Source organism: Mesoplodon bidens (assembly GCF_964165515.1).
Source record: "Mesoplodon bidens genome assembly, chromosome: 13".
Lineage (NCBI taxonomy): Eukaryota > Metazoa > Chordata > Mammalia > Artiodactyla > Ziphiidae > Mesoplodon > Mesoplodon bidens.
In genome coordinates this window covers 64,238,937-64,259,568 of record NC_138169.1, presented here as the reverse complement: position 1 = coordinate 64,259,568, position 20,632 = coordinate 64,238,937, and the positions used below count along the sequence as shown (strand labels likewise).

The 20,632-nt window shown below is 36.0% G+C and overlaps 1 protein-coding gene across 4 annotated transcripts in view; it reads left to right on the top strand.

Annotated features, from left to right (window-relative positions):
* The window catches only part of SMAD2 (SMAD family member 2), a 100,658-nt gene that overhangs the window by 68,393 nt on the left and 11,633 nt on the right, over nucleotides 1-20,632 (top strand). For all 4 annotated transcript variants that reach the window (XM_081252556.1, XM_081252557.1, XM_081252559.1 and 1 more), the window contains exon 7: nucleotides 20,444-20,497. In XM_081252556.1, coding sequence (XP_081108682.1) covers nucleotides 20,444-20,497 — 54 coding nt within the window. The remainder of the gene's footprint in view (nucleotides 1-20,443; nucleotides 20,498-20,632) is intronic.

Genomic DNA, 20,632 nt, shown 5'->3' with positions numbered 1-20,632 from the left:
AACAAATGAATTTTGACCTTATTTGGTTATGATAAATTATACTTTTAAAATATTTATGGATTTGATTTGCTAATGTTCTTAAGAGGATTTTCACATCTATGTTTATGAGAGATTTTGGTCTTTAGTTTTCTTCTAATGTTTTTCTGTAGTTTCAATATCATAATTATGCTGGGATCAAAATATATTGGATGAGGTTTTCTAGTATTTTCTGAAAGAATTTGCATAGGATTGGAATTAATTCTTCCTTAAACACTTGATAGCTTCTACCAGAGAAGCCATCTTTTATAGCGAAGGGTTTTTTAAATTGAGAGTGATTTAGATTTTCAATTTTTTGTGTTGGTGTGCTAACTGGTGTCTTACAAGATATTTTGTTCATTTCATCTGAATGGTAGATTTTATTGCTATAAAGTTATTTCTAATATTCTGTTATCCTCTTGTCTGCAATATCAAGTAAATCTTGATGACCCATTTTTTACTTAAAATGTTGATAGTTTGACTTTTCTCTTTTATTCTTGATAAGTCTTGCAGGGGCTTTATCAGTTAATATTTTTAAAGAACCAGTTTTTTGCTTCCTAAACTTTTCTCTTGTGTTTGCCTTTTTACTGCTTGATTTCTTTCTATTCTACATTATTTTCTTCTACTTACTTCCCATTTAATTTTGTCATTTTAGACCCTTGTAGCTTAAATTTAGGTCATTGATTCTTTTGTATTTTTTTCCATTGATTCTTTTTTTCTTGTCTGAGCCTCTATACATTATTTATTTAATTTTATTTATTTTTTTTACACAGCAGTGTCTTATGAGTTATCCATTTTATACATATTAGTGTATATATGTCAATCCCAATCTCCCAATTCATCACCCCCTCCCGCCCCCCCCGCCACTTTCACCCCTTGGTGTCCATACGTTTCTTTTCTACATCTGTGTCTCCGTTTCTGCCCTGCAAACCAGTTCATCTGTACCATTTTTCTAGGTTCCACATATATGCGTTAATATACGATATTTGTTTTTCTCTTTCTGACTGACTTCACTGTATATGACGGTCTCTAGATCCATCCACATCTCTACAAATGACTCAATTTCGTTCCTTTTTATGGCTGAGTAATATTCCATTGTATATATGTATCACATCTTCTTTATCCATTTGTCTGTCGATGGGCATTTAGGTTGCTTCCATGTCTTGGCTATTGTAAATAATGCAGTGAACATTGGGGTGCATGTGTCTTTTTGAATTATGGTTTTCTCTGGGTATATGCCCAGTAGTGGGATTGCTGGGTCAAATGGTAATTCTATTTTTAGATTTTTTAAAGAAGCTCCATACTGTTCTCCATAGTGGCTGTATCCATTTACATTCCCAGCAACAGTGCAAGAGGGTTCCCTTTTCTCCACACCCTCTCTGGCATTTCTTGTTTGGAGATTTTCTGGTGATGCCCATTCTAACTGGTGTGAGGTGAAACCTCATTGTAGTTTTGATTTGCATTTCTCTAATAATTAGTGATGTTGAGCAGCTTTTCATGTGCTTCTTCACCATCTATATGTCTTCTTCGGAGAAATGTCTATTTAGGTCTTCTGCCCATTTTTGGATGGGTTGTTTGTTTCTTTAATATTGAGCTGCATGATCTGTTTACATATTTTGGAGATTAATCTTTGTTGATTCATTTGCAAATATGTTCTCCCATTCTGGGGGTTTTCTTTCGTCTTGTTTGTAGTTTCCTTTGCTTTGCAAAAGCATTTAAGTTTCATTAGGTCCCATTTATTTATTTTTGTTTTTATTTCCATTACTCTAGGAGATGGATCTAGAAAGATCTTGCTGTGATTTATGTCAAAGAGTGTTCTTCCTGTGTTTTCCTCTAAGAGTTTTATAGTGTCCGGTCTTATATCTAGGTCTCGAATCCATTTTGAGTTTATTTTTGTGTATGGTGTTACAGAGTGTTCGAATTTTGTTCTTTTACATGTAGCTGTCCAGTTTCCCCAGCACCACTATTGAAGACACTGTTTTTTCTCCATTGTATATCCTTGCCTCCTTTGTCATAGATTAGTTGACCATAGGTGCATGGGTTTATCTCTGGGCTTTCTATCCTGTTCCATTGATCTATATTTCTGTTTTTGTGCCAGTACCATATTGTCTTGATTATTGTAGTTTTGTAGTATAGTCTGAAGTCAGGGAGTCTGATTCCTCCAGCTCTGTTTTTTTTTCCCTCAAGACTGCTTTGGTTATTCGGGGTCTTTTGAGTCTCCATACAAATTTTAAGATTTTTTGTTCTAGTTCTGGAAAAATTCCATTGATAATTTGATAGGGATTGCGTTGAATCTGCAGATTACTTTGGGTAGTATAGTCATTTTCACAATATTGATTCTTCCAGTCCAAGAACATGCTCTCCATCTGTTTGTATCATCCTTCATTTCTTTCATCAGTGTCTTATAGTTTTCTACATACAGGTCTTTTGTCTCCCTAGGTAGGTTTATTCCTAGGTATTTTATTCTTTTTGTTGCAGTGGTAAATGGGAGTGTTTCCTTAATTTCTCTTTCAGATTTTTCATCATTAGTGTATAGGAATGCAAGAGATTTCTGTGCATTAATTTTGTATCCTGCAACTTTACCAAATTCATTGATTAGCTCTAGTATCTTTCTGGTGGCATCTTTAGGATTCTCTATGTGTAGTATCATGTCGTCTGCAAACAGTGACAGTTTTACTTCTTTTCCAATTTGTATTCCTTTCATTTCTTTTTCTTCTCTGATTGCTGTGGCTAGGACTTCCGAAACTATGTTGAATAATAGTGGCGAGAGTGCACATCCATGTTGTGGTCCTGATCTTAGAGGAAATGCTTTCAGTTTTTCACCATTAAGAATGATATTTCCTGTGGGTTTGTCATATATGGCCTTTATTATGTTGAGGTAGGTTCCTTCTATGCCCACTTTCTGGATAGTTTTTATCATAAATGGGTGTTGAATTTTGTCAAAAGCTTTTTCTGCATCTATTGAGATGATCATATGGTTTTAATTCTTCAGTTTGTTAATATGGTGTATCACATTGATTGATTTGCATATATTGAAGAATCCTTGCATTCCTGGGATAAATCCCACTTGATCATGGTGTATGATCCTTTTAATGTGTTGTTGGATGCTGTTTGCTAGTATTTGGTTGCAGATTTCTGCATCTATATTCATCAGTGATACTGGTCTGTAGTTTTCTTTTTTTGTAGTATGTTTGGTTTTGGTATCAGGGTGATGGTGGGCTCGTAGAATGAGTTTGGGAGTGTTCCTTCCTCTGCAAATTTTTGGAAGAGCTTGAGAAGGATGGGTGTTAGCTCTTCTCTAAATGTTTGATAAAATTTACCTGTGAAGCCATCTGGTCCTGAACTTTTGTTTGTTGGAAGATTTTTAATCACAGTTTTAATTTCATTACTTGTGATTGGTCTGTTCATATTTTCTGTTTCTTCCTTGTTCAGTCTTGGAAGGTTATACCTTTTTCAGAATTTGTCCACTTCTTCCAGGTTGTCCATTTTATTGGCATAGAGTTGCTTGTAGTATTCTCTTAGGCTGCTTTGTATTTCTGCGATGTCTGTTTTAACTTCTTCTTTTTCATTTAGAATTTTATTGATTTGAGCCCTCTCCCTCTTTTTCTTGGTGAGTCTGGCTAATGTTTTATCAATTTTGTTTATCTTCTCAAAGAACCAGCTTTTAGTTTTATTGATCTTTGCCATTGTTTTCTTTGTCTCTATTTCATTTATTTCTACTCTGATCTTTATGATTTCTTTCCTTCTACTAACTATGGGTTTTGGTTGTTCTTCTTTCTCTAGTTCCTTTAGGTGTTAGGTTAGATTGTTTATTTGAGATGTTTGTTGTTTCTTTAGGTAGGATTGTATTGCTATAAACTTCCCTCTTAGAACTGCTTTTGCTGCATCCCGTAGCTTTTGGATCATCATGTTTTCATTGTCATTTGTCTCTAGGTATTTTTTGATTTCCTCTTTGATTTCTTCAGTGATCTCTTGGTTAATTAGTAACGTATTGTTTAGCCTCTATGTGCTTGTGTTTTTTTACGTTTTTTTTTCCCTGTAATTGATTTCTAATCTCATAGTGTTGTGGTCAGAAAAGATGCTTGATATGATTTCAATTTCTTAAACTTACTGAGGCTTCATTTGTGACCTAAAATGTGATCCATCATGGAGAATGTTCCATTTGCACTTGAGAAGAAAGTGTAATCTGCAGTTTTTGGATGCAGTGTCCTATAAGTATCAATTAAATCTGTCTGGTCTATTGTGTCATTTAAAGCTTGTGTTTCCTTATTAATTGTCTGGATGATCTGTCCATTGGTGTGAAGTGTTAAAGTCCCCCACTATTATTGTGTTACTGTTGATTTCCTCTTTTATAGTTTTTAGCACTTGCTTTATGTATTGATGTGCTCCAATGTTGGGTGCATATATATATTTATAATTGTTATATCTCCTTCTTGGATTGATCCCTTGATCATTATGTCATGTCCTTCCTTGTCTCTTGTAACATTCTTTATTTTAAGGTCTGTTTTATCTGATGTGATTATTGCTACTCCAGCTTTCATTTGATTTCCATTTGCATGGAATATCTTTTTCCATCCCCTCACTTTAGTCTGTATGTGTCCCTAGGTCTGAAGTGGGTCTCTTGTAGACAGCATATATGTGGGTCTTGTTTTTGTATTCATTCAGCGAGCCTGTGCCTTTTGGTTGGAGCATTTAATCCATTCACGTTTAAGGTAATTATCTGTATGTATGTTCCTATGACCATTTTCTTAATTGTTTGGGGTTTGTTTTTGTAGGTCCTTTTCTTCTCTTTTGTTTCCCACTTAGAGATGTTCCTAAACATTTGTTGTAGAGCTGGTTTGTTGGTGCTGAATTCTTTTAACTTGCTTGTCTGTAAAGCTTTTGATTTCTCCATCAAATCTGAATGACATCCTTGCCGGATAGAGTAATCTTGGTTGTGGGTTCTTCCCTTTCATCACTTTAAATATGTTATGCCACTCCCTTCTGGCTTGTAGAGTTTCTGCTGAGAAATCATCTGTTAACCTTATGGGAGCTCCCTTATATGTTATTTGTTGTTTTTCCCTTGCTGCTTTCAATAATTTTCCTTTGTATTTAATTTTTGCTAGTTTGATTACTGTGTGTCTCGGTGTGTTTCTCCTTGGGCTTATCCTGTATGGGACTGTCTGCGCTTCCTGGACTTGGGTGGCTATTTCCTCTACCGTGTTAGGGAAGTTTTAGACTATAATCTCTTCATATATTTTCTTGGGTCCTTTCTCTCTCTGTTCTCCTTCTGAGACCCCTATAATGCGAATGTTGTTGCATTTAATGTTGTCCCAGAGATCTCTTAGGCTGTCTTCATTTCTTTTCATTCTTTTTTCTTTATTCTGTTCTGCAGCAGTGAATTCCACCATTCTGTCTTCCTGGTCACTTATCCGTTCTTCTGCCTCAGTTATTCTGCTGTTGATTGATTCCTCATAGTGTGTTTGTCATTTCAGTTATTGTATTGTTCATCTCTGTTTATTTGTTCTTTAATTCTAGGTCTTTATTAAACATTTCTTGCATCTTCTCGATCTTTGCCTCCATTCTTTTTCCGAGGTCCTGTATCATCTTCACTATCATTATTCTAAATTCTTTTTCTTGAAACTGGCTTATCTCCAGTTCATTTAGTTGTTTTTCTGGGGTTTTATCTTGTTCCTTCATCTGGTATATAGCCCTCTGCCTTTTCATCTTGTCTACCTTTCTGTGAATGTGGTTTTTGTTCCACAGGCTGCAGGATTGCAGTTCTTCTTGCTTTGCTGTCTGCCCTCTGGTGGATGAGGCTATCTAAGAGGCTTGTGCAAGTTTCCTGATGGGAGTGACTGGTCATTAATTCTTTTCTAATGTAAGCATTTAAAACTAAATTTCCCTCTAAGCCTTACTTTAGCTTCATACCAAAGGTTTTAATAAGTTATTTTTCATTATTATTATTATTCAACATCTTTATTGGAGTATAATTGCTTCATAGTGGTGTGTTAGTTTCTGCTGTATAACAAAGTGAATCAGCTATACATATACATATATCCTCATATGGCCTCTCTCGCGTCTCCCTCTTACCCTCCCTATCCCACCCCTCTTGGTGGGCAAAGAGCAACGAGCTGATCTCCCTGTGCTATGTGGCTGCTTCCCAATAGCTATCTGTTTTACATTTGGTAGTGTATATATGTCCATGCCACTCTCTCACTTCCTCCCAGCCTACCCTTCCCCCTCCCCATGTCCTGAAGTCCATTCTCTATGGCTACATCTTTATTCCTGTCTAGCCCAAAGGTTCCTCAGAACCTTTTTTTTTCCTCTAAGATTCAATATATATGTGTTAGCATACGGTATTTGTTTTTCTCTTCCTGACTTACTTCACTCTGTTTGAGTCTATCCACCTCGGTACAAATAACTCAATTTCGTTTCTTTTTATGGCTGAGTAATATTCCGTTACATATATGTGCCACATCTTCTTTATCCATTCGTCTTAGGTTGACACTAAATTGGACACTTTGGTTGGTTCCATGTCCTGGCTATTGTAAATAAAGCTGCACTGAACGTTGTGGTACATGACTCTTTTTGAGTTATGGTTTTCTCAGGGTATATGCCCAGTAGGGGATTGCTCTGTCGTATGGTAGTCCTATTTTGAGTTTTTTGAGGAACCTCCATACTGTTTTCCGTAGTGGCTGTATCAGTTTACATTCCCACCAACAGTGCAAGAGGGTTCCCTTTTCTCCACACCCTCTCCAGCATTTATTGTTTGTAGATTTTTTTGATGATGGCCATTCTGACCAGTGTGAGGTGATAACTCATTGTAGTTTTGATTTGCATTTCTCTAATAATTAGTGATGTTGAGAATCCTTTCATGTGTTTGTTGGCAATCTGTATATTTTCTTTGGAGAAATTTCTGTTTAGGTTTTCTGCCCATTTTTGTATTGGGTTGTTTGTTTTATTGATATTGAGCTGCATGTGCTGTGTATATATTTTGGAGATTAATCCTTTGTCAATTGCTCAATTTGCAAATATTTTCTCCCATTCTGAGGGTTGTCTTTTCATCTTGTTTATGGTTTCCTTTGCTGTGCAGAAGCTTTTAAATTTCATTACGTCCCATTTGTTTATTTTTGTTTTTATTTCCATTTCTCTAGGAGGTGTGTCAAAAAGGACCTTGCTTTGATTTATGTCATAGAGTGTCCTGCCTATGTTGTCCTCTGAGAGTTTTATAGTGTCTGCCCTTACAGCTAGGTCTTTAATCCACTTTGAGTTTATTTTTGTGTATGGTGTTAGGGAGTGTTCTAATTTCATTCTTTTCCATGTAGCTGTCCAGTTTTCCCAGCACCACTTATTGAAGAGGATGGCTTTTCTCCATTGTATATTCTTAACCTCCTTTATCAAAGATAAGGTGACCATATGTGCATGGGTTTATCTTATATTCTTACCTCCTTTATCAAAGATAAGGTGACCATGTGAGCATGGGTTTATCTCTGGGCTTTCTATCCTGTTCTATTGATCTGTATTTCTCGTTTTTTGCCAGTACCATACTGTCTTGATTACTGTACCTTTTTAGTATAATCTGAAGTTAGGGATCCTGATTCCTCCAGCTCTGTTTTTCTTTCTCAAGATTGCTTTGGCTAATCTGGGTCTTTGGTGTTTCCATACAAATTGTGAAATTTTTTTGTTGTAGTTCTGTGAAAAATGCTGTTGGTAGTTTGATAGGGATTGCATTGAATCTGTAGATTGCTTTGGGTAGTATAGTCATTTTCACAATATTGATTCTTCCAATCCAAGAATGTGGTATATCTCTCCATCTGTTTGTATCATCTTTCATTTCTTTCATCAGTGTCTTACAGTTTTCTGCATACAGGTCTTTTGTCTCCTTAGGTAGGTTTATTCCTAGGTATTTTATTCTTTTTGTTGCAGTGATAAATGAGAGTGTTTCCTTAATTTCTCTTTCAGGTTTCTCATCATTACTGTATAGGAATGCAAGAGATTTCTGTGCATTAATTTTGTATCCTGCTACTTTACCAAATTCATTGATTAGCTCTAGTATCTTTCTGGTGGCATCTTTAGGATTCTCTTATGTGTAGTATCATGCCATCAGCAAACAGTGACAGCTTTAATTCTTCTTTTCCGATTTGGATTCATTTTATTTCTCTTTCTTCTCTGGTTGCTGTGGCTAAAACTTCCAAAACTATGTTGAATAATAGTGGCGAGAGTGGACCTCCTTGTCTTGTTCCCGATCTTAGAGGAAATGGTTTCAGTTTTTCACCATTGAGAATGATGTCTGTGGGTTTGTCATATATGCCCTTTATTATGTTGAGGTAAGTTCCCTCTGTGCCTACTTTCTGGAGGGTTTTTATGATAAATGAGTGTTGAGTATTGTCAAAAGCTTTTTCTGCATCTATTGAGATGATTATAAGGTTTTTCTCCCTCAGTTTGTTAATTTGGCTTATCACGTTGATTGGTTTGTGTATATTGAAGAATCTTTGCATTCTTGGGATAAACACCACTTGATCATGGTGTGTGATCCTTTTAATGTGCTGTTGGATTATGTTTGCTAGTATTTTATTGAGGATTTTTGCATCTGTGTTCATCAGTGATGTTGGCCTGTAGTTTTCTTTTTTGGTGGCATGTTTGTCTGGTTTTGGTATCAGGATGATGGTGGCCTCATAGAATGAGTTTGGGAGTGTTCCTTCCTCTGCAAATTTTTGGAAGAGTTTGAGAAGGATGGGTGTTAGCTCTTCTCTAAATGTTTGATAGAATTTGCCTGTGAAGCTTTCTGGTCCTGGGCTTTTGTTTGTTTGAAAATTTTTAATCACAGTCTCAATTTCAGTGCTTGTGATTAGTCTGTTTATATTTTCTCTTTCTTCCTGGTTCAGTCTGGGAAGGTTGTGCATTTCTAAGAGTTTGTCCATTTCTTCCAGGTTGTCCATTTTATTGGCATAGAGTTGCTTGTAGTAATCTCTCCTGATCCTTTGTATTTCTGTAGTGTCAGTTGTTACTTCTCCTTTTTCATTTTTAATTCTATTCGAGTCTTCTCCCTTTTTTTCTTGATGAGTCTGGCTAATGGTTTATCAATTCTGTTTATCTTCTCAAAGAACCAGCTTTTAGTTTTATTGATCTTTGCTATCATTTCCTTCATTTCTTTTTCATTTATTTCTGATCTGATCTGTATGATTTCTTTCCTTTTGCTAACTTTGCATTTTGTTAGTTCTTCTTTCTCTAGTGCCTTTATGTGTAAGTTTAGATTGTTTATTTGAGGTTTTTCTTGTTTCTTGAGGTAGGCTTGTATATCTATAAACTTCCCTCTTAGAACTGCTTTTGTTTCATCCCATAGGTTTTGGATCATTGTGTTTTCATTGTCATTTGTCTCTAGGTATTTTTTTATTTCCTCTTTGATTTCTTCAGTGATCTCTTGGTTATTTAGTAGTGTATTGTTTAGCCTCCATGTGTTTGTATTTCTTACACATTTTTTCCTGTTAATGATATCTAGTCTCATAGTGTTGTGGTCAGATAAGATACTTGATATGATTTCAGTTTTCTTAAGTTTACCAAGGGTTTATTTGTGGCCCACGCTATGGTCTATCCTGGAGAATGTTCCATGAGCACTTGAGAAGAAAGCGTAATCTGCTGTTTTTGAATGGAATGTCCTATAAATATCAATTAAGTCCATCTTGTTTAATGTATCATTTAAAGCTTGTGTTTCCTTATTTATTTTCATTTTGCATGATCAGTCCATTGGTGAAAGTGGGGTCTTAAAGTCCCCTACTGTGATTTTGTTACCTTCGATTTCCCCGTTTATGGCTGTTAGCATTTGCCTTATGTATTGAGGTGCTCCTATGTTGGGTGCATATATATTTACAATTGTTATATCTTCTTCTTGGATTGATCCCTTGATCATTATGTAGTGTCCTTCCTTGTCTCTTGTAATAGTCTTTATTTCAAAGTCTGTTTTGTCTGATATGAGATTTACTACTCCAGTTTTCTTCTGATTTCCATTTACGTGGAATATCTTTTTCAATCCTGTCACTTTCAGTGTGTATGTGTCCCTAGGTCTGAAGTGGGTCTCTTGTAGACAGCGTATATACGGGTCTTCTTTTTTTATCCATTCAGCCAGTCTATATCTTTTGGATGCAGCATTTAATCCATTTACGTTTAAGGTAGCTATCTATATGTATGTTCCTGTTACCATTTTCTTAATTGTTTTAGGTTTGTTATTGTAGGAATTTTCCTTCTCTTGTGTTTCCTGCCTAGAGAATTTCCTTTAGCATTTGTTGTACAGCTGGTTTGCTGGTGCTGAATTCTTTTAGCTTTTGCTTATCTCTAAGGGTTTTAATTTCTCCATCGAATCTGCGTGAGATCCTTGCTGGGTAGAGTAATCTTGGTTGTAGGTTTTTCTCTTTCATCACTTTAAATATGTCCTGCCACTGCCTTCTGGCTTGCAGAGTTTCTGCTGAAAGTTCAACTGGTAACCTTATGGGGATTCCCTTGTATGTTAATTGTTGCTTTTCCCTTGCTGCTTTTAAGATTTTTTCTTTGTATTTAATTTTTGATAGTTTGATTAATATGTGTCTTGGCGTGGTCCTCCTTGGATTTATCCTGTATGGGACTCTCTGTGCTTCCTGAACTTGATTGACTATTTTCTTTCCCATATTAGGGAAGTTTCCAACTATAATCTCTTCAAATGTTTTCTCAGTCCCTTTTTTTAATCTCTTTTTCTGGGACCCCAGTAATTCGAATGTTGGTGTGTTTAATGTTGTCCCAGAGGTCTCTGAGATTGTCCTCAGTTCTTTTCATTCTTTTTCCTTTATTCTGCTCTGCGGTAGTTATTTCCACTATTTTTTCTTCCAGGTCACTTACCCGTTCTTCTTCCTCAGTTATTCTGCTATTGATTCCTTCTAGAGAGTTTTTAATTTCATTTATTGTGTTGTTCATCATTGTTTGTGTGTTCTTTAGTCCTTCTAGGTCCTTGTTAAATATTTCTTGTACATTCTCCATTCTGTTTCCAAGATTTTGGAGCATCTTTACTATCATTACTCTGAAGTGTTTTTCAGGTAGACTGCCTGTTTCCTCTTCATTTGTTTGGTCTGGTGGGTTTTCCCCTTGCTCCTTCATCTGTGTATTTCTCTGTCTTCTCATTTTGCTTAACTTAACTGTGTTTGGGGTCTACGTTTCGCAGGCTGCAGGTTCGTAGTTCCCGTTGTTTTTGGCGTCTGCTCCAGTGGGTAAGGTTGGTTCAGTGGGTTGTGTAGGCTTCCTGGTAGAGGGGACTGGTGCCCATGTTCTGGTGGATGAGGCTGGATGTTGTCTTTCTGGTGGGCAGGACCACATCCAGTGGTGTGTTTTGGGGTGTTTGTGAACTTATGATTTTAGGCAGCCTCTCTGCTTATTGGTGGTTTTGTGTTCCTGTCTCGCTAGTTGTTTGGCATAGGGTGTCCAGCACTGTAGGCTGCTGGTTGTTGAGTGCAGCTGGGTCTTAGCTTTGAGGTGGAGATCCTGGGAAAGCTTTCCCTGTTTGATATTGCGTGGGGCCAGGAGGTCTCTGGTGGACCAGTGTCCTGAACTTGGCTCTCCCACCTCACAGGCTCAGGCCTGACACCCGGCCAGCGCACCAAGACCCTGTCAGCCACACGGCTCCGAAGAAAAGGGAGAGAAGAAAAAATTAGAAAGAAGGAAAATAAATAAATAAAATAAAGTTATTAAAATAGAAAAAAATTATTAAAAATAAAAAAAAATTAGGAAGTAAAGACAAAAAGAGAGAAAGAAAGCAGAGAGCAACCAAACCAAAAAACAAATTCTCCAATGATAACCAAGTGCTAAAAACTATATTAAAAAAGAAAAAGAAAAGGACAGTCAGAACCTTAGGACAAATGGCATAAGCAAAGCTATACAGACAAAACCACACAAAGAAGCTTACATATACTCACAAAATGAGAAAAAGGAAAAAATGGAAAAATATATATATATATAAAAATTTTAAAAAGGAAGAGAGCAACCAAATCAATGAACAGATCTACCAATGATAATAAACTCTAAATAGTAAACTAAGAATAACGTAAAACCAGAAACAAATTAGATGCAGAAAGCAAACCCCAACTCTGTAGTTGCTCCCAAAGTCCATCGCCTCAAGTTTGGGATTGTTTGTTGTCTATTCAGGTAATCCAGAGATGAAGGATACATCAAGTTGATTGTGGAGATTTAATCCGCTGCTCCCGAGGCTGCTGGGAGAGATTTCCCTTTCTCTTCTTTGTTCGCACAGCTCCTGGGGTTCAGCTTTGGGTTTGGCTCCGCCTCTGCATGTAGGTTGCCTGAGGGCGTCTGTTCCCCGCCCAGACAGGAGAGGGTTAAAGGAGGGGCCGATTAGGGAGCTCTTTCTCACTCAGGCTCGGGGGAGGGAGGGGTACAGAATGAGGGGCAAGCCTGTGGTGGCAGAGGCTGGTGTGACCTTGCACCAACTTGAGGCGCACCATGTGTTCTCCCGGGGACATTGTCCCTGGATCATGGAACCCTGGGTGTGGTGGGCCGCACAGGCTCCTGGGTGGGGAGGTGTGGATAGTGACCTGTGCTTGCACACAGGCTCCTTGATAGCTGCAGCAGCAGCCTTAGTGTCTCATCCCTGTCTCTGGGGTCCTCATTGATAGCCGCGGCTCGGGCCCATCTCTGGAGCTCGTTTAGGCATTTCTCTGAATCCCCTCTCCTCACGCACCCTGAAACAATGGTCTCTTGCCTCTTAGGCAGTTCCAGACTTTTTCCCCGACTCACTCCCAGCTAGCTCTGGTGCACTAGCCCCCTTCAGGCTGTGTTCACGCAGCCCACCCCAGTCCTCTCTCCCTGGGCCCTGACCTCCGAAGCCCGAGCCTCAGCTCCCAGCCCTCACCCGCCCCGGCAGCTGAACAGAGAAGCCTGTCAGGCTGGTGAGTGCTGGCCGGCACCCATCCTCTGTGCGGGAATCTCTGCGCTTGGCCCTCTGCACCCCTGTTGCTGTGCTCTCCTCTGTGGTGCCGAAGCTTCCCCCACCACCGCTACCCTCCGTCTCTGCCAGTGAAGGGGCTTCCTAGTGTGTGGAAACTTTTCCTCCTCCACAGCTCCCTTCCAGAGGTGCAGGTCCCATCCCTATTCTTTTGTCTGTTTTTTCTTTTTTCTTTTGCCCTACCCAGGTATGTGGGGAGTTTCTTGCCTTTTGGGAAGTCTGAGGTCTTCTGCCAGCATGCAGTAGGTGTTCTGTAGGAGCTGTTCCACATGTAGATGTAGTTTTGATGTATTTGTTGGGAGGAAGGTGATCTCCATGTTTTACTCCTCCCCCATCTTGAAGGTGTCCCCCTTTCATTGTTTTTTAATTATTATTATCATTTAAATATTTTCGAATTCCTCTTGCAATTCCTTCTTTGATCCATGATTATTTAGAAGTTTGCTCTTTTAGAAGTATGGGGGGTTTCTAGATAGTTCATTGACTTCTCACTTAATTCCATTATGATTCAAATACACTATGTATGATTTCGGTCCTTTGAAATTTACTAAAAATTATTTTATGCCACAACATGGCTTATTTATCTTGATGAGAGTTCCATTTATAGTTTAAAAAATGTTCAATTGTAGTGTTACTCTAAGTGTCACTTAGGATCATTGATGGTATTGTTTAAATCTTGACTCTCTCTGATTTCTTTCTACTTGTTTTACCACTCATAGAGAGGAGTGTTGAAGTCTCTTAACTGTGACTTTGGATTTGTCTGTTTTTCCTTTTAGTCCTGTCAGTTTTTGCTTCATGTATTTTGAATCTCTGTTATTAAGTGGTGCACATTTAAATTGTCCTTATGATGAAGTGACCCTTGTTATAAAATGTGTCTCATGTAAACATCACCATATATTCTTATTTCACAGGTGGCATGGTATATTTACTTTTACCATCCTTTTACTGTTGGTCTACCTGCATCTTTATATTTAAAATGTGTCTCTTGTGGATACCTTTTTATGTCTTACTTAATCTAACAATCATTGTCTTTTAATTGGAGTATTTAGTTCCTTTATAATTAATGTAGTTCTTAATAATCATTGGGTTTGGGTTACCATTTTGCTATTTCTTTTTCGTATGTGCTATCTGGTTTTTGTTTCTCTGTTCCTGATTTCCTGACTTCTTTAGATTAATCAAATATATTTATGTTTGAATCCACTCTGTTTACTGTCTTGAATTTGTAGCAGTATCACTTAGTATTATTTTCTCAGTGAGTGTTCTCATGATTACAGTGTATATCCCCTATCATCACCTTCTACTTAGAGCGTTACTTAAATTGTAATATTTTACAACTTCATGTGAAATATAGGAACTTTACAACACTATAATCCCATTCACCTACCTCTGTCGTTTGTGCTACTGTTTTCATATATTTTATTTATAAATATGTATAAACCCCCAAATGTTATTTTTTGCTTTAGACTTTGAGGTTTTAAAAAAATTATTTTAAAGAATTGAAAAGTAATGTTTTGTATTTACCTACCTTTTTTTCCATTTCTGCTCTTCTTTTCATGTAGAAATTTGTCCAGTTGTTTTAGCACCATTAGTTGAAGATACTTTTCTTTCTTCATTGATTTACCTTGGTTTCTTTGTTGAAAATCAAGTGATAAGGTATATGTGTGTCTAACTTTTGGTCTTCTCTAAGCCAGTTCAGTGACTTCATTTCAGATAATCTGTTTTTCAGTTTCATAACTTCCATTTTAAACTCTTTATCTGATAAGTCCAGTATCTGGTTTATATGTAGTTTTGCTTGTGTTAACTTTAAAGTCTTGATTATGGGTCAGTTATTCCTACTTCTTTGCATGTCTCATGTTTTTTTAGTTGGATGCTGGATATTGTATATAAAATAATACTAGAGTGTAATACAGATAATATTTTCCTTATGAAAGAGTCTTATGAAAGACTCACCCTTTTCTTTCTCTGGATGCTAAGTTGGGGATCTAATGTCTTCCATATATTAGGAGTTGAGTTGAATAGGTGATGATTTAATCCTTAACATCAAATCACCTCAGGTTTGAAGGAGGGGCAGTCCCCTACCTCAGCAGGTCTTTCAGATGTGAGTATGGTGAGACTGTAGGATCTCTCACTGCTTTGCAGCCTTTGCCTGAAACTTCCTGTGCTACCATGTACTACTCAGCTAAAGACATGAGGGTTAGAATTGGCTAATGAAGAAGACTGTATCTGTGGTTGGGCTTCTCAGATTCCAGTTGCCAGTGTGTGGCCATTAAAATTTCAGCTGGTTTCTCCTTTAGCAAGTACAGTCCTACATGTGTCTATGTCCTAACTTGGCAGATACTCCAAGCAATGAAAATGGTTACCACTCTCTACTTAAATAGGAAGAGCTCATCCTTCTCTAAACTACTTTACTTAGACTTAAATGGATCTACAGTTTTGGGGTCACTTTTTGGTTAAAAAAATATTTTTTTTAGTGTTTCTGATATTTTCTTATTGTAGGAGCAAGGTTTTTTCCAACAGTCTTCTACATTCTAACCATAAGGGGAACCCTATAGAAAGTACTAATAAAAACAAAAGAAGAGCAACTGTACTCTCATTATGAACATAATTCATGCTTGTAGAAAATTTGGAAATACATAGAACATAATAAACATGAAGGAAGTATGTATTTTTAAACTGGACTTGACATAGTACCTATTTCTCTTATTTTTGCTTAATCTCATATTTTTACCATTCTATGTCAAATAAAAGTTAAACAGTATTTTACAGGTTAAAATTATAATACAACATTTTGAATTATGCAACAAGTGAATGTTCATTATAAAAAATTAATAAACAGGTAAAACAAGAAAATTTAAACATATGTAATTCATAAAAAACAGTACTGCAATGAACATCATAGAAAGATAGGTAGAAAGTTACAGAGGAATTTGCACCTAGGACCTCAGATTCTAGAAATTCTGTTCTTAACTACTGCAGTAGACTTCCTCTGGCTCATTTGAGATGACATGGGGAGAAATGCCTGCTTTTGCAATATATTGCTGAGGTAAGACTTGTTTGGTGATTAGGTAGGGATATGGTTGAAGGAATAATCCATCACGATTCTCAGTTTTTTGAAGGGTTTGTGAATGTGATTGATCTGTGTATTCAGTAAATGAGATTCTTTTAAAGCATATGTTTAAGCCTTTTTTGGTATAAAAACAAAATCGTAGATAATTTTAGTTCTTCAGGATTATCTCTGTAATATGAATGCAAAGAAGATAAAACTAAATGATTTTAAGGCCTTTAACTTTCCTGTCCTTCCATATATGCCTTTTGAAAGAATAAGTCTATTTTTATTTTCTTATTTGAATGATAATAACTTATGGTTAGTTAACACACTGAAACTTATAAAAGTAAAATATACATTTCTTTGCCGTTAATTTTGCTCAAGAAATTCAAAGTAATTTTAATATTTCTCAAAAAGTTATAAAATAGATACTAAACATGTAACTTATCTCATACCAAAATGAATTCCATTTAGAGAAAATGCTTAAATTAAAAAATGAGACTCTAATTTCTAGGACATGGCATTGAAGAATTTTTTAAATAATCTGAGCAAGAACTATGCAACATATAAACCATAGAAGAAAAGGTTGATAAATTTGACTATTTAAACTTTAAAATGTTACCACTACACACCTGTTAGAATGATCAAAATCTGAATTCTGGCAAGGATGTGGAGCAACAAGATCATTGCTGATGGGAATGCAAAATGAATGGTACAGCCACTTTGGAAGACAGATTGGCAGACTCTTACAAAACTAAACATACTCTTACCATGCGATCAGCAGTCATGCTCCTTCGTATTCACCTAAAATAGTTGAAAATTTATGTACACACAGAAACTTGCACATGGATGTTTTTAGTGGCTTTATTCATAATTGCCAAAATTTGGAAGCAACCAAGATATCCTTCGGTAAGTGAATGAATAAATAAACTGTGGCATATCCAGACAATGGAATGTTATTCAGTGCTAAAACGAAAACTGCTAAATAACGGCATGAAAATACATGGAACATTAAATGCATATTTCAAGTCAAAGAAGCCAATCTGAGAAGGCTACATACTTTATGATTCCAGCTATGTGATGTTCCGGAAAAGGCACAAACAACTATAGAGACAGTAAAAAGATCAGTGATTGCTAGGGGCTAGAGGGCAGGGAGGGATGAACAGGTAAGCACAGAAGATTTTTAGGGAAGTGTAACTATTTGGTATGATACTACAGTGGTGAATACATGTCATTATACATTTGTCAAAATTTGTAGAATGTGCAGAACCAAGGATGAACTCTAATGTAAATTATGGGCTTCGAGTGACAATGATGTCTGTGTAGGTTCCTCAGTTACAGTAAATGTACGTTGTGGCACATGACTCTGATGGCAGGCGAGGTTATACATGTATGTGTACATGGGTATATGGGAACTCTTGTACATTATGCTCAATTTTGCTGTGAACCTATAACTCTAAAAAATAATGTTATAAAAATTTTTTTTTACCTTGAAAGACCTACCAAAACAAACCAAAAAACTTGGGGAAATATTTGTAAATGTATGACAAGCCTAATAACTGATTTCTAAATTTAAAACCTACAAATAAAGAGGAAAAAGACAGTAGTTAATAGAAAAGGGACATAAAGAACATGAGTGCCCTATTTATAACAAAATAAGAATGAGTAAAATTTTTAAAAATCAGAGTTGCCCCATTTAAACCTTTCAAATTGTTATATGTCAGAAGGTGGTGACATGGCATGAAGAAACACTAGCTCATAAATTGTTGGTGGGTCTAAACATTTTGGGAGGGTACTTTGGTACTTATAAAAGTTTAACCTCACATTCCTTTTGGTCTAACATTTCCTTGTTGAAAAAATGTATCCTACAAATATCTGCGAACATGTATGCAAGGTTATGTGCACGAGGATTTCTCTAGATGTTTTAGCTGCAAGTAATAGAAACTAGCTTTAAATAGTGAGATCATTACTTCTCATAACTGGAAGTTCCAGACTTCAGCAGAAGCATGTATATACGAATAACTAATAGGTTAATCATCATTTAACCTGGCTTTGTTTAAGAAAAAAAGTTTCTAATAAATTTTTAGCTTAATTTAACTTCTAAAAATTTTATACATGATTTTAATCAACTTTTCTTTTCATAATATATAGTTCTAACTTTTATCACATCTGACTGGACTCCTCTTAGTCTAAATTAATGAACTGTGACTCTACTGGTCACTTCTTATAAGTATTTAATAGAGGGAGTAAACAGTTAAAAGATGAAAAATTGGTCAGTTTCCTTCATTTCTAATAGTGGCTTTGTTTATTTTATCTCAGCTTCAGGAAGCAGCAGTGAGTTTTAGTTCATTGTTCTAAATATATTTTGACCTTTCATAGCTGTACCTGTTGTGACTTGCCAACAGATTTTTCAAACTGAGGAATAAAAAAAGAACATAAGAACTTTGTTATGGAAGGCTGTTCTGTCTTGTCAAAAATCATTATCACCTGTTCTTTATTTTTGATTCATTTGTTTATGTGGGAATTGCTGTTTCACCTGTGTTGCCTGGTATTTTAGGTCATGGTTATAGTGTGGAGAGGGGAGAGGTCCACAGGGGGCATCTGACCTTATTCTACATCTATGCCATTGCTATATTTTTAAAGCTTGGGTGCTGTAAGTCATGCTTTTTTGGGTAGCATTCTCAAAATATGTAGAGAATAATGATAAGAAAACAAAATTTATCCTACAATTATAATATGATTATTTAACAACAGTTTACAACAAATGTTTTAAAATTTAGTTGCATGAAATTGAGTGAAGTAATCTCTCGGTCACTGTTTTTTCTTGTGTCTGTGGTTCTTCCTTTTTCTTATTTTATGTGTTTGTGCCCCCTCCTCCCTTATTTTCTTGATTAGATTTAGCCAGTTTACCTAAAACTGGAAGAAATGAATACTTTTCTAATAAATATAATTTACTGAAACTGACTCCAGGAAATAGAGCTTCATAGAAGAAATAGAGAAGTGTCTTAGAATAAACCCTAGAAAATTTTTAACTGCAAAGAATTTCACATGGGAATTCTACTGAAATATTAAAGAATATGTTATTCCAATGCTAAGTAGTTTAAATAAACTGTTACAGAGCATAGAAAAGACTTACATCTTCTCGCTTGTCTGTATGAGACAGCGTAACATTTGTGCTTGCAACATAAATCTACAGACCAGTATTGCGTACAATTATTGATGTAGAATTCCTAAAGAATTTTTTCTCTCTCATCCTCACAGCCAGCATCATAGTTAATGGGCAAATACTAGAAACAGTTCCTTAAAGTTAAGAGTAAGCCAAGAATTTCTGGTATCACCACTGTTTTATCAAAATGTGACATACCCCCAAATGATTGGTAAATTATATCACATAAAAGTTTTTTTTAATACTGCTTAGTCAAAATTGGGATGAAGAATCGTAAGCCAGATGACCAAATATTTGCATCCCATACCGTGAAAGGACTAATATCACTAAAACATAAAGAGCCTTCTGTAAATCAGTGAGAAAAGTGATCAACACCACAATAGAAAATTGAGCAAAAGAAAAGAACAGACTATTCACAGGAAGGAAATAAAATATAAACAAGTATGCAACTGCTCAATGTCATTTATAAGAGAAATACAAATTAAAACTATACTTGTTAAGACCTTGTTCTTACTTATCAACAATAGCACATGAGCCTCCCCTATTTATGTTGTTGCTGGGAATGTAAACTGGTACAACCTCTATAGATGACAATTTTGGCAACATTTATCAAATTACAGATGGACAACCCTTTGATTTGGCAGTTTCTCTTTTAGAGTCTACCCTTCAGATACAGTTGAGAATATGCATAATGTGCGAGATTAGTTATTGGAATCTTGGTTCTTAAAGCAAAAGATTGAAGATAACCTGAATATCCATCAAAATGGGATCACAGTATTCCATAATGTAATGTTATGCAGCTAATAGATGAATGGATGGATGGATGGATGGATAAATAGATACATATGTAAAAGGGAAACATATCAACATCTCTGATAGAATAAGTAATATAAAAGCAAAGTTCAGAACTGTGTTACCATTTGTACATAAAAAGCAGGAGGCACAGAACACAATATATTTGCTTATATGGTTTGAAGAATATTTCTGGAAGGGTACACAAAGAACTGGCAACATTGGATGCCTTTGGAAGAGGGTAGCTTGAAGCCAGGACTTTTTGTATCTTTTATGTATTGAAGCTTCCAAAATTAAACTTCCATTAAGCAGTTCATTAAGCAGTTGTATATTTTGAATCCTTGGTATGTAAATTATCTGTGTATTATCTGTGACCATTACAACCAGATACAATCAATTCTATTATTATTTGGTCAGAACTTATGGAAATACTTTTACAGCTGTTTTAAAATTGAATCTTTTGTTTCAGGATCTCCAGCAGAACTATCTCCTACTACTCTTTCCCCTGTTAATCATAGTTTGGGTAAGTTGCAAATACTTTTCCCCTACTGTTTTTATACCTTTTTAATTAAATGTCCTTTCTGGTAATTATTTTCCATATATATGAGAAAGAGATCCCAGTGAATAATCAAATGATTGTTCAACTTAGTGCTTTCTA